At 43.0% G+C, this 19,949-nt stretch overlaps 1 protein-coding gene across 2 annotated transcripts in view; it reads left to right on the top strand.

Moving 5' to 3' along the window:
* The first annotated feature begins 11,021 nt into the window (after positions 1-11,021).
* The window catches only part of LOC147427026 (phosphopantothenoylcysteine decarboxylase-like), a 76,479-nt gene continuing 67,551 nt past the window's right edge, over positions 11,022-19,949 (top strand). Inside the window, exon 1 of one of the 2 annotated variants that reach the window (XM_086498703.1) lies at positions 11,022-11,178. In XM_086498703.1, the coding sequence (XP_086354829.1) occupies positions 11,150-11,178 (29 nt within the window). In that variant the 5' untranslated portion in view covers positions 11,022-11,149. Of the gene's footprint in view, positions 11,287-19,949 lie in introns of both variants that reach the window. The other variant, XM_086498704.1, reaches the window with a different exon arrangement.

Here is a 19,949-nt window from a genome sequence, read left to right as displayed (position 1 = left end):
AGTGGCTTTGAGTTGTAGGTCCCAAACTTTGTCTACATATTTGTGGATGGATTCATAGGGAGAGAGCTTTAGGCTTCGCCATTCGGTGAGTACTTTGTCTTTGGCATCGGTGGCCAAAACCTGCTTCATAATGGAAGCTCTTAAAGTTTTCCATGTTCGTGGAGCTTCACCGTTGGCTCGTAGGCTAGACCACCATTGCCTGACGGACTTTTGACAGTGCATAGCTACATGGCGTAGCTTAGAGGACTCCGTGAAGCCCTCATCTCCAAACGCCGCATCAAACTGTTGGATAAAGGCCAAGACTTTGTCCGTAGCACCAAAGGTACCATCATAGGTAAGGAAAGAGATGCTCTTCCCTCCCTCTTTGAACTTCTTCAGCTTGGATGACCTCTTCCATGCGGCATAGGATTTCCTATGGCCTCTTCTTTTTGATGGTTCAAAGGTTGCACCATCACTTTCTTCAGAAGGTGAAGAATTTGAAGAAGGTGAGACCTCTTCCTCGCCTTTTTCTTGTCTTGATCTTTGTTGTCTTCACCATCACTTTCATAAGAGGAAGAGGATGAAGAAGATGGAGAAGAGGGTGTCCTCTTTCTCGCCTTTTTCTTCTCTTGCTTTTTATCATCCCTCTTTGAATTATGGCGTGGAGAAGAGTGTGATGGTCTTCTCCGCTTTGGTGGTGATGGAGAGCGTTTAGCTCGCCGTCTTCGTGGAGCCATCTCCGCCGAGGTGGCGGGAGACTCACTTCTTTCTCGTTCCTTCGGTGGAGGCTCTTGAGTTGTCCTTTGGGAAGGAGATGCATCATCAAGAAGTAAATTCTTGAGCCCTTCATATGGATTCTCTTCTTCTTCCCGAATCGGAGAGAGACCTCTTTTGGGAGTCTCACAAGGAGGCTTCCTAGGTGTTCTCTCGCCATGGTGATGAGCTTGGAGAATCCCGTGAGCACGGAGCTGCCGTTGCACTTCACTTTGGAGAAATGGATTGCCCATGGCTTGTTGAAGCCTAGAAACAAGATAGTTAACAAGCATTGAAGCATCATTAGTAGCTTGCTCATGAGCAAAATCAAAGTTATCAACATTAATTTCACTCTCTTTACTATTGTCAGCCATTCTAACAACTTTTAGGTGTACTTTGGCATTTCAAGCCCTAGTTGCTACTCCTCTTTACCCCTTTAGAAAAAGCACTCAAGCTACTGTACCCGCAGCTCAAATACTATTAATTGCAAGGAATAGAAGAGAGGGTCTTTCGACACCAAAACAACACCGGCTCCTGTCAAGCTTCTAATAGCTCAATAGTGGTTAAGCCGTAGGCAAGCCCCGTAGGACTCCACTATTAAGACCATAGCTCTCGACGGTGATGCCCCGTTAACTGCACAAAGACAGGCGCACTGCAAGGCTGAAAAATCCCTATTCTACTTACTCATAGGAAATTAATAATACCAACCATTTATAGCTAGCTTGAGGACCTCCCTTCTTGGGCAAGAAAATAGAAACCTTGTGCTCTAATACCAATGTAACATTTAATGGCTTAAAAACTTGTGTGTAGCGGAAATTAGCATGAACATAGTGGGCATTTCATTAGAATAGATTCCTAATGAGAATTACAAGAGTGCTTGGGTGGAGAGAGCAACAAAAAGCATAACACCTAGTTAGATAGCATCAACAATACTTTCAAAAGAGAGAGAAATTAAGCAATTGACAACAGTTGAGGACCGGATTTGCATGGAGCCGGTCCCCCCTCCAAAAGGCTTTGTATTATGGTTTCTCCCTTCAAGAGAGACATTGTACAATACAATTCTTTGTGTTCCTTCAAGACTAGCTAGTGCAATGAAGATGAAAGCTTCATGCACCAAGCAAAACACTTAGCAAACACAACTTTAATTATCCCCGGTCTCAGACCTAAGACCTCACACACCTTCGAAGATGGTGAGAGCTAGCAGGGTATGAGAGTAGATTGAGAGGAAGAAGGAGTATCTTACGAGAAAGATGTACATCTCCTCACATAATCACTCATATTAGCATAGCTTAGCTTAGTAATTAGCTTGGTAGAGGAGATGAGCATGCATTGAAGCTTGGCTCTTGGTTGGATTTGCATCCACATGCCAAGAGTGTGTCGATGTAGGCTTCTATCTCACAAGCTTGGAGTAGGTGATGAGCTCTCCATTAAAGCTTGGGAAGAGATAGTCTTCTTTACTTCTCACATAGGCTGTGTGAGAGTGTGTGTGTGTGATAATGCCTTGCAAAAATCAGCCCCCTCTCTCTCTTGGGCGAGCCCTCTTGCTATTTGCTCTTGCAGGCTCCCCATTGGACCTCCCCAGGGCTAGCCTATCACAATTAAGCAGCATAGTGATAGCCTTCTGACATGTGTCCCCCTTTCCCTTTTTGTGAGAGCTTAATCGATTAAACTTAATTGATTTAAATGAATTAAATCCCCATTGGACCTTTTCCCATTCTGACCAATAGGAATTAAGTAGCCCAGTGGGCTGCTCAATTCCTATTGGACCCCTTCACGGGCTGTCCAATAATCATCCAAGAGACTTAATTTTCATTGGTTATTTTTATTAAGTGTTTTAAAATTAATTAGGCTAAATTTACTCTAGCCTAATTCTCATTGCTCCACTTCAAGGGTCATCTAATAGGAATTGGGTACACCTTGTGGGCATCTGGCCTAGGGAGCTGACATGTGTCCCTCATTCCCTTTGTGTAAAGGGAGCTTGTGTGTGTGTGTGTGTGGCTTTCTCTCTCATCCCCTAGAAGAAAGGCTCACCCCCTCCCATGTAGGGATATGCAAGACTTTTTGGTCACACACAAAGCATCCAATTTCCCCTAAGGTTGACCTTTGGACACAACCTTTGAATTTTGGAACCTTAGCATTTTGGAAGTCTTAATGGGCTGAACCTTAGGGTCTTTTTAGCCCATTGTTTCACATGGATCTTTTGCAGATGGCCCCCCCTTTGGATCCCTATTTTCCCTCCTTTGGATCCCTACTGTGGCCGGTCTGCTAGCTTAACCAATATTCTAGCTTTTTCTCCCCTGGCACTTCCCCATATTAAATGATCAGTTTAACATGAGAAAATCATTTAGGAGAATTAGATATTGATTATTATGACATTACCTCTCTCTTGAAATCATAGTCGTCCTCGACTATGGTGTAGAGAAGATAAAGCATATTCATGAGTCCTTTTCTTAGCGGGTAGAGGATCCCTATGTTACCCTACGACATCATTCCACAATGGATGACTAGTCCATTTGGCACTTGAGAGCCTCAGGCTGCCGCAAGCATGTCTGCACATTAGTCCTATCGGTCTTCCATAGTAGAGTGACAAGCTCTACTTGGTGTTTGGGAGACGTCGTCTCCAAAAACTTGATCTAACCATGCATACTACTTAATTTTTGTGCACAATAAAGAAAAAGAGAGTCTTATAAGACAAAAAAAACTTTGTTCATTTTCAACATTTGGTACATTTGCTTACTCTTGGGAAGCATTGACAAGGTTTAGGTTATCCTTTAATTGTATGCCTTGCATCCATCTAGCATCTTCAAAAGGATAATTCTTAAACTTAATAAGATATCGTCGGATAGTCTTACTGCCTCTTACTACCTTGTCTTCATGTCGGAGAATGGACTCGGGCTGCAGCACTTCCTCTTGGTCCTCGATCTCCGGTGGGTCTTCAATAGTTGGTTCTTGAGGTGGCTCTCCTTTGTAAGGCTTTAATAGGCTCACATGGAAAGCATTGTGTATGAGCCAATGATTGGGCAACTTGAGTTGATAGGCCATCTCATTGATTGGCCTAAGAATCTGGAAGGGACCATAGTACCTTTTTGCTAGTTTAGCATAGTACTTTTGGTGGCCTGTAGGATTCTTGCTCGTCATGTGCCTTAATCGAGCCTTGGGAAACTTTAATAAGACCCAATCATTCTCTTTAAAGGTTTGGGCTCTTCTGTGCTTGTCAGCAGCAACAGCCTTTTGCCTTTACTGTGAGATAGAGATAGCATCCTTAATCTTTTGAAAAGATTCTTGTAGGTCTCGGCTATACTCATCTGCAGCGAAGATCTTCCCATGTACCTTAAGTAGCAAGGGACTTTTTGATCTTCCCTCAATTACCTCGAAAGGTGCTTTTCCCGTGGAAGTATGTACAGTGTTATTGTGAGCATACTCCACTAAGGGTAAGTACTTCTCACGGATCTTTGATCTACTTCCGTTACATAGGCTTTTAGTAGATCGAGAATGGTTATGTTAGCTATTTCACTTTGGCCATCCGTTTGTGGATGATAGGCCGAAGAGAAGTTTAGCCTTGTCCCTAAATTCTCGAAGAGACCCTTCCAGAAATTACTGGTCATTCTAGGATCTCTATCCGACACTATGGACATTGTCAAGCCATGGTACTTGAAAATTTGTGAAATGAAGAGGGTTGCCATTTGATGGGCTTTGATAGCCTTTTTGACAGGTATAAAATGAGCTTGTTTACTGAACCTGTCTACTATCGTCCATATTCCTGTATTCCCATGGATAGACTTAGGCAATCCAAAGATAAAATCTATGGATATGCTCTCCCATGGTGAATTAGGGATTGGCAAGGGTTGAAGCAATCCAAGTTGCTTCCCTCTATCAAATTTTGTCTTTTGGCATACCACACATTTAGAAACATACTCTTGTATGTTCACTTTCATGGTAGGCCAATAGAAATATGTTTCAATTCCCTTTAAGGTAGACTGAATCCCTCTATGCCCCGCATACGGTGGAGCATGAGATTCATACATTACTTTCTTACGTAGTGAGTTAGTAACGCATAGTCTATTGCCATAGAGAAGATAACCATCTTGTAAAGTAAATGGTTCTTCTTTCTTCCCTAATGCAAGGGCTGAAATCACATCTCTAAAATCGGGATCAATAGCATACTCATCTATCATTGAAGATAGATCATTGTGAGTTGCTATGGAAACGGCATTCACTCTCGGCCGTCTTGAGAGTGCACCAGCTACTTGATTATGCTTGCCAGCAATGTGAGCAATATGAAAATGAAATTGCGAAAGGAAATTTGCCCACCTCATTTGTTTGTCGGAGATTTTAGTCTGCGTCATGAAGTTACTTAAGACTTTGGTGATCCGTTCACAGAATGAAAGGAGTCCCCAGTAAACAGTGCTTCCATGAGTCTAAGGCATGCAGAACTGCAAGGAATTCCTTTTCATATATGCCTAGAGCTTGCTCAACAGGGTCGAGCCTTCGACTCTCATAGCCTATGGCGTGCCCTTCTTGGAGCAAAACAGCTCCAAGGCAATCACCACAAGCATCACATTGGACCTCAAATGGTTTTGAGAGATCCGGTAGTGTAAGCACAGGTTGAGAGATAAGCTTTTCTTTAAGATTTTCGAAAGCATTGTTCTCCTTAGCAGACCATGTATACTTAACGCTTTTCTTTGTTAGGTCATGTAATGGTCCCACAATTTGTGAGAACTTTTCTATGAAGCATCTATAGTATGCACACATACCTATAAAGCTTCTTAGTTCATGAAGATTCCTTGGTTTAGGCCATCCTTTTATTACCTCTAACTTTGATGGATCCATTTGGATGCCATCTTGAGAGATAATGTGACCTAAATAATGAATTTCTTGCAAGAAAAATTCACTTTTCTTTCGATTAACATAAAGTTTATTCTCTCTCAAAACTTGATATATTACCTGGAGGTGTTGCTTGTGTTCGTCTAATGAATTAGAGTAGATTATAATATCATCAAAGAACACTCCAGTGAAGGTTCGATGAGGCCTGAACAGCTTCTCCATCAAGCGGTTGAATGTGGCTGGTGCATTGGTCAAGCCAAAAGGCATGACAATGTATTCATAAAGACCAAATGTGGTGCGAAATGCGGTCTTTACAATGTCTTGATCAACTATCCTTATTTGATGATAGCCACTTTTTAGGTCAATCCTACTGAAGTAGGTCGATCCTTGTAGCTTATCAAATAGGTCTTCTACCCGTGGAACGGGAAACCTACTCTTGATAGTGATCCTATTTAGTGCTCTATAGTTGACACACATACGATATGTGCCGTCTTTCTTTTGCACTAATAGCACAGGTGAGCAAAATGGAGATGAGCTAGGCCTAACCATGCCCTTCTCAACTAACTCATGCACTTGCTGTATAATCTCCTCTTGTTGAGCTTGAGAAACTCTATAAGGAGGTTTGTTAGGCGGTGAACTTCCTGGAAGAAGTTCAATTGCATGGTCATCATTACCTCGTTTAGGAGGTAGCTCACAAGCGATGTCGTCAATAAAAACATCTTGAAACCCCTTGACAAAATTGGATAACTCTAATTCCTTTTGGTTGCTTTTATTTTCTTTTGCTAAAGCATTAGGTTCATTTTGAGAATCTTTAACAAAAATCATGTACACGGAAATAGAGCTCTTTATTGACTTGTTGAAAGCTGGTGTATGTACACTGGGGATAGTGTTACCCATTTCCTTAGCATCTATATACATGTCTTTTTCCCTGAACTTAAAGGAGATTCTCCTTTCAGGAAATTTAACATTGGCAGCCAGGCGGTCAAACCATGGTGCCCCTAGGATTACATCCTCATGCTTGAGAGGAGAGATAAAGAAGTCCTCTTTGTCCACATAGCCTTGGACATGAAGCCTCAATTTCCCGATTAAGGGAGTGACTGAAGCTTCTTGCTCCTTGAAAGCACTGTCTGCGGGTAGGACATCTCCCATCTCATAGGCTTGTATGCCTAGCTTGGTGGCCAACTCTATAGATATAAATTGTGAGTAGAACCAGGGTCAAAGAGAATAAAAGCATCATGTTCTCTTACCTTTCCCCAAGCATGGCATAGAGGAGATCCTTTGTGGTGAGTTTGGTGAGTCTCCTCCTCTTGGATTTCAACCAAGGAAGCTCTAGGAGGATCTTGGCGGTTGTTCTTTTGGGGACAAGCGCGGTACGCATGCCCTTGTTCGCCGCACTTGAAACACCGGTTCTCCTTGCAATAACGCTCAAGCTCTTCAGGAGAGAGTTTGTTTTTACCTTTGTAAACTCCCTTCTCTTTAGCTTTGTTGGAGTTGCCCTTAGGAGACTTTTGGACATTGTCCTTCCCCTTGGGCTCGTTGGAACCCTTGTTTTCCGTGGGCTTATTATTTCTTTTAGCCCCCGTTTTTGGAAATTGATTCGAGAGGCCACCATAGTATGGTGTATTACCGCCGATATGGTACGTGGCCTTTGGGAGTTGACATACTCCGCCATTTCTTCGGTTAAGCCCGCACAAAATTGTTGCTTTTGCTCTCCAAAATCCAACTTTTTGACGACAGTGGCTTTGAGTTGTAGGTCCCAAACTTTGTCTACATATTTGTGGATGGATTCATAGGGAGAGAGCTTTAGGCTTCGCCATTCGGTGAGTACTTTGTCTTTGGCATCGGTGGCCAAAACCTGCTTCATAATGGAAGCTCTTAAAGTTTTCCATGTTCGTGGAGCTTCACCGTTGGCTCGTAGGCTAGACCACCATTGCCTGACGGACTTTTGACAGTGCATAGCTACATGGCGTAGCTTAGAGGACTCCGTGAAGCCCTCATCTCCAAACGCCGCATCAAACTGTTGGATAAAGGCCAAGACTTTGTCCGTAGCACCAAAGGTACCATCATAGGTAAGGAAAGAGATGCTCTTCCCTCCCTCTTTGAACTTCTTCAGCTTGGATGACCTCTTCCATGCGGCATAGGATTTCCTATGGCCTCTTCTTTTTGATGGTTCAAAGGTTGCACCATCACTTTCTTCAGAAGGTGAAGAATTTGAAGAAGGTGAGACCTCTTCCTCGCCTTTTTCTTGTCTTGATCTTTGTTGTCTTCACCATCACTTTCATAAGAGGAAGAGGATGAAGAAGATGGAGAAGAGGGTGTCCTCTTTCTCGCCTTTTTCTTCTCTTGCTTTTTATCATCCCTCTTTGAATTATGGCGTGGAGAAGAGTGTGATGGTCTTCTCCGCTTTGGTGGTGATGGAGAGCGTTTAGCTCGCCGTCTTCGTGGAGCCATCTCCGCCGAGGTGGCGGGAGACTCACTTCTTTCTCGTTCCTTCGGTGGAGGCTCTTGAGTTGTCCTTTGGGAAGGAGATGCATCATCAAGAAGTAAATTCTTGAGCCCTTCATATGGATTCTCTTCTTCTTCCCGAATCGGAGAGAGACCTCTTTTGGGAGTCTCACAAGGAGGCTTCCTAGGTGTTCTCTCGCCATGGTGATGAGCTTGGAGAATCCCGTGAGCACGGAGCTGCCGTTGCACTTCACTTTGGAGAAATGGATTGCCCATGGCTTGTTGAAGCCTAGAAACAAGATAGTTAACAAGCATTGAAGCATCATTAGTAGCTTGCTCATGAGCAAAATCAAAGTTATCAACATTAATTTCACTCTCTTTACTATTGTCAGCCATTCTAACAACTTTTAGGTGTACTTTGGCATTTCAAGCCCTAGTTGCTACTCCTCTTTACCCCTTTAGAAAAAGCACTCAAGCTACTGTACCCGCAGCTCAAATACTATTAATTGCAAGGAATAGAAGAGAGGGTCTTTCGACACCAAAACAACACCGGCTCCTGTCAAGCTTCTAATAGCTCAATAGTGGTTAAGCCGTAGGCAAGCCCCGTAGGACTCCACTATTAAGACCATAGCTCTCGACGGTGATGCCCCGTTAACTGCACAAAGACAGGCGCACTGCAAGGCTGAAAAATCCCTATTCTACTTACTCATAGGAAATTAATAATACCAACCATTTATAGCTAGCTTGAGGACCTCCCTTCTTGGGCAAGAAAATAGAAACCTTGTGCTCTAATACCAATGTAACATTTAATGGCTTAAAAACTTGTGTGTAGCGGAAATTAGCATGAACATAGTGGGCATTTCATTAGAATAGATTCCTAATGAGAATTACAAGAGTGCTTGGGTGGAGAGAGCAACAAAAAGCATAACACCTAGTTAGATAGCATCAACAATACTTTCAAAAGAGAGAGAAATTAAGCAATTGACAACAGTTGAGGACCGGATTTGCATGGAGCCGGTCCCCCCTCCAAAAGGCTTTGTATTATGGTTTCTCCCTTCAAGAGAGACATTGTACAATACAATTCTTTGTGTTCCTTCAAGACTAGCTAGTGCAATGAAGATGAAAGCTTCATGCACCAAGCAAAACACTTAGCAAACACAACTTTAATTATCCCCGGTCTCAGACCTAAGACCTCACACACCTTCGAAGATGGTGAGAGCTAGCAGGGTATGAGAGTAGATTGAGAGGAAGAAGGAGCATCTTACGAGAAAGATGTACATCTCCTCACATAATCACTCATATTAGCATAGCTTAGCTTAGTAATTAGCTTGGTAGAGGAGATGAGCATGCATTGAAGCTTGGCTCTTGGTTGGATTTGCATCCACATGCCAAGAGTGTGTCGATGTAGGCTTCTATCTCACAAGCTTGGAGTAGGTGATGAGCTCTCCATTAAAGCTTGGGAAGAGATAGTCTTCTTTACTTCTCACATAGGCTGTGTGAGTGTGTGTGTGTGTGATGATGCCTTGCAAACATCAGCCCCCTCTCTCTCTTGGGCGAGCCCTCTTGCTATTTGCTCTTGCAGGCTCCCCATTGGACCTCCCCAGGGCTAGCCTATCACAATTAAGCAACATAAGTGATAGCCTTCTGACATGTGTCCCCCTTTCCCTTTTTGTGAGAGCTTAATCGATTAAACTTAATTGATTTAAATGAATTAAATCCCCATTGGACCTTTTCCCATTCTGACCAATAGGAATTAAGTAGCCCAGTGGGCTGCTCAATTCCTATTGGACCCCTTCACGGGCTGTCCAATAATCATCCAAGAGACTTAATTTTCATTGGTTGTTTTTGTTAAGTGTTTTAAAATTAATTAGGCTAAATTTACTCTAGCCTAATTCTCATTGCTCCACTTCAAGGGTCATCCAATAGGAATTGGGTACACCTTGTGGACATCTGGCATAGGGAGCTGACATGTGTCCCTCATTCCCTTTGTGTAAAGGGAGCTTGTGTGTGTGTGTGTGTGTGGCTTTCTCTCTCATCCCCTAGAAGAAAGGCTCGCCCCCTCCCATGTAGGGATATGCAAGACTTTTTGGTCACACACAAAGCATCCAATTTCCCCTAAGGTTGACCTTTGGACACAACCTTTGAATTTTGGAACCTTAGCATTTTGGAAGTCTTAATGGGCTGAACCTTAAGGTCTTTTTAGCCCATTGTTTCACATGGCTCTTTTGCAGATGCCCCCCCCTTTGGATCCCTATTTTCCCTCCTTTGGATCCCTACTGTGGCCGGTCTGCTAGCTTAACCAATATTCTAGCTTTTTCTCCCCTGGCACTTCCCCATATTAAATGATCAGTTTAACATGAGAAAATCATTTAGGAGAATTAGATATTGATTATTATGACATTTATTGTTTTCAGTGCATGACGGAGACTTACCTTTCATTTCACATCCTGACAGTCTTTACTTTTCTTGCATTCTATTGTTTTAGAATGCTAAAGTGAAGCTTCACCTTGCATAATTTTAGTAAATTATACACACACTCACACACACACACACACACATGTTTTTTTTTTGCATTCTATTGTTTGAGAATGCTAAAGTGAAGCTTCACCTTGCATAATTCTAATAAATTCTATACACACACACACACATATAGTAATTAGTTCTTTTTATTTCACTTTTCATTTCACAACTTCACATGGATTTACATTTCTTACATTTTATAACTTGATTCAAGTCAACGTTAACGTTCGAGAAAGTCTCTTTTATTAAGTGGTTGCTGATCGAGTTTCCTCCTCACAAAAAAGAAAACCGGAAATACTAGCAAAATTTTTGAGATTTGCAAAATTTTTGGACGACTTTCTCACATATTTCATCGGTTTTTCTTTTGCTTATCATTGTTTGTAGCTAGCTAGTTTCGATTTTCAATCGGCACTAAGTTGAGGCAATCCTTTTCGAGTTTAATTCAACCTAACAATTTTATCACTTTCTTATTGTGTTTGAAAGCGGTCTTGACACTTTCACTTGTTCATTTTGAACGGGAACTAGGCTAGCTGGAAACAATAAGCTTCAGCCTCTCTTCTGCCTTTCTCACGAGCTGCGCAGACGAAGGCAAAGTTGTGATAGAGCAACGGACTGAGAGAAGCGACGAATGCTTGGAGACATGCGCAGCCGGTTCTGGTGTGTTTATGGTTGCTGAATATTATGCATGGCCATCAGCTTGTATGTTTAAAATCTTAAGACATTTCTCAGCACAGGCGCGAGAGAAGGGAGAGAATGTTTGGACTGGTCAGTGAATCCTAGTTAAAACGGGTTGCTTTTTTTGTTTTCTTGCACATGCTGTTCAATGTCTATTTGCTTGTTCTTGCCTCTTTTCGCAAAGGTTCTTGTTAATTTGAGTGCCTGTCTGGTGGCTTGTCTAGGGTGTACCTGTTTTTCCATGTTGATTACAGTCTCTTATTCTCCACCTCAGCAGTGTCCCATGGACCCATCCAATTTAGGGTAGTGCTAAGCTTGGTTCTATGTGAAGCTAGAAGAAAACAAAAGATAAAAGAAAACATGGGAAGTTGCATATTTGTATGATTGAGATCCTTGGCATCTTCCTTCTGTGGCACCCAATGACAGCCTTAACCTGTCTATAAAGGGGGTGTCCGGGTCTCCTTCTGGGTGGACATGAATGTCTCACCTGGCAGAACCCCATCGCTTTATCAAGCGTAAAGTTCTAGAAGATTAAGCCTCTTGATGTTGTGTCCTTGTTGATGTTCATCATCGAAATTGTATCAGAGCAAGTTGGCTCGTGATCGTAGGAGATGCATGTGACAGAGTAGAGGAGTTTGAGCTTGGCGGAGGCTTTGGAATTGCCGAGCGCGATCATGTGAAGCAAGAGCACTTGAAGAAGGCTATTTCCATCCGGATTGACACTTCAATCTTTCCCTTGATCTTGAAGTTATTCCCATGTGATCTTGACCTTGAAATGACTCTTGCGTATTCGAATGTCAGTGAGTAAATTATCGGTGACAAAAATGCCCATTGGAAATTGATCATTCAGTTGTGGTTTCTACACAAAGGCTTGTGGGACATAGTCAATGGCTTGGAGACAAAACCTGTCCAGTCTGACAACAATAGGTGGACTCGACTTAAGGATGATGAGTTTCTTGAATCATACATTGATTGGGATGTTAATAATTGATCATACATTGATTGGGAAATTGATCATTCAGTTGTGGTTTCTACACAAAGGCTTGTGGGACATTGTCAATGGCTTGGAGAAAAACCTGTCCAGTTTGACAACAATAGGTGGACTCGACTTTAGGATGATGAGTTTCTTGAATCATACATTGATTGGGATGTGAGTAATGTTATGCTTGAGATGTTGAAGCCATTATTTTGTAGGCGGCTGAAGGATAGATACACATGTTGTTGCAAATACCATGTGCAATTGTTTAAGATGTGTTCAAAGCTTTGAGATACATTGGATCAAGACTCTATGATGCGAGTGGTCACCCTTATTGGACAATTATTTTCCATCAAGTTTGAAGCCCAGACTTCCATGCAACCACTTTTAATGAAGGCAAAGGTTATCCATGATTAACGATCGGCTATGGAAAGTATCACAAACGAGAGCGTACACGAATAAAGATGGGTTCTGCGAAGCTTTCTAAAAAGAGGAATCTTTTTAAGTGCTTTCTGGGAAGAGAAGATGCTTTCCCACGAGGAATCTGTGTTCACTGTTTGCATTGCATTCGTGCCAAAGAATTGCATCCGGGGACACCTAGAATGTCTCGCTCAATAAGTGGATAGCTCACTTAAAATGAAACCAAGGCTCCAAAAAAAGACTAGTGCTAGACTATATGGCTGAAAATATATTTGATCTCTCTCTCTCTCTCTACACGCAAAACTTGCCGCCAGTCCTCCTCCTCCCCTAGCGCTACCTTCTATAGCTCTCTTGGCCGGCACCGCACCGGCTATTCTTGCTAGATACGGGTGCCTATACAGGCAGCCCATGCTCTCTCTCAGCTTCGTAGTAACACCAACGCTAGCAGCAACTAGCACCTCCGTGGGGAATTTGTAGTAAACTTGGATACCCCAAGTCAAGATTCTACCGCGACATAGCAGAGATTCACTTCAAACTTATTCACAATTCACAATAAAGTCGACACGGCTCGGCGTAGTTCCGTGCCAAGAGGTATTGGCCCCCAAAGACTGGCGACCCTTTCGGTATTTATTTTTATATTAATCTCTAAGAAAAGTACAATGAGCCCGCGGATGCTCACTCTCAGACTCTACGTCCAATCTAGAGCAATCAACTGTGGCAAAACACGCCTATAGATATTGGCCCCAAAGACTGGCGTCCCTTTCGGTATTTCTTTTTGCATCAATCAGTTCAAAGTACAAGAGAGTGGCTCGGGTTTCACTCTCAGACTCTGCGTCCAGATGCTCTGAGAAGTGAGGGCCCAAGCCACTTATTTAAAGGTTTACAAGGGATGCCAAAAGCAGAGCCCCAAAAGCTTGAAAGCAAAAGCATGACAGCAAAAGCTCTTTTCCCTCTCTCATAGAGAGCTTCTGAAAGCAAAAACAAATTCTCTCTCTCTCTCTCTCTCTCTCTCTCTCTCTCTCTCAATGAGAGCAAAAGCTGAGATTTGTGTCGCTCAAAAATATCCAGATTTTTTTTTTTCTCACCTCCGCGATTTCCAAAAATTAGGGTTTTGCAAGAATTTTAGGGTTTATGGCAGAAATTAGGGTTTTTGCTATCCGCCACGTCATCACTTTGTGACATACCCCCCTCTTGAAAGCATTGTAATCGACCACGATTACGCCTGCAAAACCGACAAAAGCCATAAACCGTCTTAGCAAACACTGACTGTTAGTACCTACGTACTAGGAACACACATCTAGCACATGTACAAAATCGACAGTCACATCACACGACATCACAGGACACACTAGACATCACAGGACATCACATGACATTCAACATTCATTCGGATCTTAGACCATGATTTATCGGCAATGTAGCTAGCAATCACATCTAGGTCCAATCGGGACCCCATCGATGTCCGATTGACTAACCCCTATTGCAACCATGTCTATTCGAGATCAATCAGACCAAAATGCTGCAGTCATTTCGTCAATCAGTTCTTGCACTCAAAAGAAGTCAAGAACAAATCAGTATCATTATCAAGAATTCCATTTCATAAAGTCATCCGGCAGAATACTGTCAACTCTCAGTATCCCCGAAGCTCAAAGAGACATTAGTGACTTTAGTATCAAAATCAAGGCATCTGTTGACAAAGGAGCAGAGTAACTCCCCTCTTGTGCATCCCACTGCACCAGATCTTCGGCCAAGCTAAATTTCTGGGTTCCGTTTGGAGTAGACTAAGCTAAACCAAAACATCGAGGTAAAGTTTCACAATCCGAGGAGTATCTGCTAGGTCCTCCTCCTCCATCCACTTCGCATCAAATGTAGGAAAGTTCTTGAACTTAACCAAGAACCGCCTTCGGACTTTACCTTTAGTCTTCGTATCCTTATGTGCCAAATCTGTTCAAGAACAAGGATCTCCTCGTTTTCTTCCACTTCGGGTTGCTCATCAGGCTCCCCATCATCAGACACATCACCCTTAACAGGTTTCCTGTAACAGACTTGGACACTCCAAGTCAAGAATCAACCGCGATAGCACCAAATAACCACTTCAAAACAATTCACAGATCACAATAGATTTGCATTGGCCCGGCGGAGTTTCGTGCCTAGAGATATTGGCCCCAAAGACTGGCGCCCCTTTCGGTATTTCTTTTTATATTAATCAGATCAAAGTACAAGAGAGTGGCTAGGGTTTCACTCTCAGACTCTGCGTCCAGATGCTCTGAGAAGTGAAGCCCTCACCACTTATTTAAAGATACAAGGGATGCCCAAAAGCAGAGCCCCAAAAGCTTTCCAGTTAAAAGGATAAGAACTCAAAAGCTCTTCTCTCTCAAGCTCTCCTTTTTTTGTTAAAAAAAAGGCATTCTCTTCCTTTTCTCTTGCGTAGAGCAAAAAGCGAAATTCGCGTCGCTCATCATTATTTTTTTTCAATTTTTTTCCAGCCTTCGCGATTTTCAAAAATTAGGGTTTGCAGGAATTTTAGGGTTTCTGGCAAAAATTAGGGTTTTTGCTGTCCGCCATGTCATCACTTTGTGACATACCCCCCCTCTTGAAAGCATTGTAATCGACTGCGATTACGTCTGCAAAACCGACAAAAGCCATAAACCGTCTTAGCAGACACTGACTGTTAGTACCTACGTACTAAGAACACACATCTAGCACATGTACAAAATCGACAGTCACATCACAGGACATCACCAGACATCACAGGACATTCAACATTCATTCGGATCTTAGACCATGATTTATCAGCAATGTAGCTAGCAATCACATCTCGGTCCAATCGGGACCTCATCGATGTCCGATTGACTAACCCCTATTGCAACCATGTCTATTCGAGATCAATCAGACCAAAATGCTGCAGTCATTTCGGCTATCAGTTCCTGCACTCACAAGAAGTCAAGAACAAATCAGTATCATTATCAGGAATTCCATTTCATAAAGTCATCCAACAGAATACTGTCAGCTCTCAGTATCCCTGAAGCTCAAAGAGACATCAGTGACTCTAGTATCTAAATCAAGGCATCTGTTGACAAAGGAGTGGAGTGACTCGCCTCTTGTGCATCCCACTGCACCAGATCTCCGGCCAAGCTGAATTCTGGGTTCCATTTGGAGTAGACTATGCTAAACCAAAAGCATCGAGGTAAAGTTTCACAATCTGAGGAGTATCTGCTAGGTCCTCCTCCTCCATCCACTTCGCATCAAGTGCAGGATAATTCTTGAACTTAACCAAGAACCGCCTTCGGACATTACCCTTATTCTTCGTGTCCTTATGTGCCAAAATCTGTTCAGGAACAAGGATCTCGTTTTCTTCCACTTCGGATTGCTCATCAGGCTCTCCATCATCCGGCACATCACCTTTAAAAGGTTTCAAGAGACTCACATGAAATGCATTGTGAATCCTCCAAGTATCTGGCAGTTTCAATCGGAAGGAGACATCATTTATCTTTTCAGTAATCTGGAAAGGGCCGTAGTATCACATACTAAGCTTTGGAAAAAGCCTCTCCTTTCCCTTTTTCTTTCGAAGGCATGCCTTCTGAAAACGTAAGAGCACTCAATCATCCTCCTTCAATTTCATGTTGCGACGATGGCGATCCGCTGCCTTTTTCTGTCGTTCTTGAGACTTCTGCAAAGTCTCGCGATCCTTGGCAAAAGCCGTTTCCAGATCTCGCGTATATTCATCCACTTCAAAGATCTTATCTTTCGTGCTCAGGAAGGGTGAAACCTTCGCAGCACCTTCAACAATCTCAAATGGCGCCTTCCCCGTCGACGAGTGTATCGTGTTATTGTAGGCAAATTCCACCAAAGGTAAATATCTTTCCCATTGAGTCTTTTGATGCGAGATACAAGACTTAAATTGTCACGTGACACATCCCAACCCTATGTGTCCGTGGACAAGCTACACCACAACAGGGTTCAATCAATCCAGTCAGTTTAGATTAACAGTGATCTGGCACTTTTGTGAGTCTATTCGTAGACCGTGCATGCCCAGTCACTTAGCATAGATGCATATCCTCCGGTTGCACACAACATGATCATCGGAATTCCCATCAGAATCCATTAGCATCAGTTAGGGGAATTTTCCAGTGCATTTAGCCTATTTTCCTATTTATTGGGATTTTCACTTATTATTTTTAAGTGACTTTCCAACAAAAGTAGGTAGGGCAATTTTGCTAAGTTAATATATAAGCAAACCAAAGTTCACACTTTCTGGCAGAAGAGGAAGCAGGAGCTTCCCGCTCAACAAGTCACTTCTCAGCAGTACCCCCCAGAGCTTAGCGTTTTGGATAAAGGACTCCGCCGGCGTTTCCTCTTGCAGTTACCGCGGCAACACAAGATTCCCAGCATTCCTCCCAAGCAATCATCGCCATCATCACCCCCATCTTGGCGCCTCAGCCTGGGCGTTTTTACTAACGCCAGACATTGTTGCTCTTCCCAGCGTTTTCAGCCCAGCACTAACGCTAGCAAAACTCAGCCTTGGCAGCGTTTTTCCAGCGTTTTTCCCAGCAAGTACAATCAGCCTAAAACGCAACTTTATGGAGCAAGAACATCAGCGATTTCACCTTCAGCAAAGACCCCGGAAAAGCCCTCATTTTCAGCCATGAAAACAGCAGCAAAACAGTCATTTTCAGCCTTGAAACAGTCCAAGAAATTCAGCATCTAGAAGATCTCAGATTTCAGCCCAAGTCGCTGTCGTCATCACCGTCGTCGTCATCGGCATAGTCCCATTGCATCAGTCCATTGCATTCGCATTGTACGCCTTTGTGCAATCAAAGAATAGACCACTCTCGTCGACGAGAGTGGGGCTTTCGGAGGAGGGTTTTACAACCTCTCGGGTGTCGTATCTCTTCTCTCTCCTTCTCTCAGTCTCATTCACTTACACGCACAATATTCACTCGCTTTGTTCGTGACCACAGCACTCTACAAGATGGAAAGCTCTCTCCTTCCCTAAGAACTAAAAGGAACCTTGAGCAATAAAGATCACTAATCTTGAGAAAATACAACATTCATTCCGCTGCACCTAACATTGGTATCAGAGCTTTGGAAGTGTTCTGCATTACTCAAGGGAAGAACCACAAGAATTTTTTTGCTTGTTGCGATCGCACGAACCCAAGTTTACTTGGGCGTGGCGATTCTTAATCGTGTTTTGTTGAAGAGTGACAGGAATCCCAAGAAAGAAGGGCTTGTCCAGCCTCCCCTTGTGTTTCTTTTGACTCATTGAGAGCGGACCGTGCACTTAGCGGCCGGCCAATCGACGTGAGGTGGGAAAAAGCAACCTTGGTGTGAGTGCAAGGCCGCCAAGGGGTGCGCCCGCAGAAAGGAGTAGAACTCGGGTGAAGAGAAGATTCTTCTCCAACGCGATTTGCAAGCGAAAGAACACCTCAAGAACATCAAGAACCCAAGATTCTCATGAATCAAGGACCTCAAGACCCTCAAGAACCCAAGTTCCTTGTGAACTTAAGAACCCAAGACCTGCAAGAACCCAAGTTCCTCGTGGACTTAAGAACCCAATACCCGCAAGAACCCACAAGAACCCACGACTTTAGAATGATTATCACTCGAAGTGGAATGGATACTTCGCTTGGAAGTGATGAGCATGAGAGAGGCGAAGAAGAATTTTCCCTACCAGGAGGTTTTTCCGACCCTTCCCCAGCTACGACAAAGATTGCACTAACTCCTATGGAGGAGTTGGACCAAGAAAGAGAAGTAGCCTACGAAGAAGATATGGCAGCCATCTAGCGTAAGTACCAAGAAAGAAGGGCAACCATAGAAGCAGAATTTTATCGCGAGAACAAAGCACAAATGCAAGAGTTATTGCGACTCTTTTCTCAAGCTCAGGCACAGATGCAACAGAATCGGGAAAAGAAGACTCTCTCAGTCTCTTCTTCTCCAAAGCATGACACACAGGATTTGCATGATTGTGTGAAGCATGATGATGATTTGATTGACCATGACTTACATGATGATAAGCATGATGATTTGAATGACAAGCATGATGATTTGGATGACAATGACAAGCATGATGATTTGCATGATCAAGATGTGATTTCTCACAAGGATGATGAGCTGCATGAAGAAGATGTGATTGTTCACAAGGATGATGTGTTAGTGGATGCTTTTTCTAGCGAAGCTAACCTCGTTGTAGATTTGATCAATCACCAAGAATCGATCTTGGCTTTTGAGTCGAGGTCCACAAATCCCCCACCAAAAGATTCGATAGATCCCGAAGAAGCGATCTTGGCTCTCGAGCCTAGGTCCAAGGAACCCTCACAGGAAGTATTATGTGTTCGCATGATTGATACGAACGCATTGTTCGAGTGTTTCATTCGTGAAGGTTTCCTGTATTTTAGTCAGCATCGTTATGTGATCCCTTTTCCTAGGCATGACATATTGTATGTTGAGCACGTTTCTCTCATGGATGAGCACGAATGTATGCGGATTGTTCATGAAAAGTTGAAAAGTTTGTATGTAAGGAAGTCACATTCCATGTCTCTTCCTTGGCATGACACAGTTTCCGAAAGAGCACATGATAGTATGAGCACCAAGCATGGGCATTTCCATTGTGGTTTGCCACAGTTGATTGATTTCGATCAAACAGAAAAGATTCGACATCATTGTTTGCATGTGTTTGATGAACGGGTTGTCACTCCGTTTCTATGTTCATCTACATTGCATGCACAGTCTTTAGAGAAGACAAGATTTTTTTCCTTCACTTTACATGGAATGGGTATGTTCATGGTTTTGTGTTGGAGATTGTTTCAGGAATTTTCAACCATGGAGATTCTTGAAGACGAAGGAAGCAGGACTCTAGACGAAGTTGAAGCAACAAAGGAGATTCAGAAGATTTTGTGTCGCTTTCGGGTCCCCACGAGAAAGATACTGCTTTCTGTGTCAAGATATGCAAAGGGGAAGCAACCTCTGCAAACTTTCGTATGAACCGCCTGTAGTACGAACACAGTCCCAAGAAGCTTCTAACTTCATTGACATTCCTCAAGTCGGGCCAATCACGGATAGTCTCTATCTTGGTTGGATCCATTTGCACTCTTGCTGCTGACACAATGTGTCCCAAAAAGTGTATCTTTGGTAGGAAAAATTCACTTTTCTTAGCATTAATTACTAACTTGTGATCTTGTAATGCCTGAAAGACCTGAAGCAGATGATCGCTGTGTTTTGCCTCATTCTTGGAGAAAACAATGATGTCGTCAAAGAAAGTGCCAACAAATAGCCTGTACTCTCGGAAAATCCTATCCATCATCCGGTTAAATGTCGCAGGAGCATTGGTTAAGCCAAAAGGCATCACCAAAAACTCAAA

The sequence above is a fragment of the Adiantum capillus-veneris genome, chromosome 24, assembly GCF_014529385.1.
Source record: "Adiantum capillus-veneris isolate H3 chromosome 24, ASM1452938v2, whole genome shotgun sequence".
NCBI classification, from domain to species: Eukaryota; Viridiplantae; Streptophyta; class Polypodiopsida; order Polypodiales; family Pteridaceae; genus Adiantum; species Adiantum capillus-veneris.
Note: the sequence above shows the minus strand (reverse complement) of the source record. Positions and strands in the feature narration are given on the sequence as shown.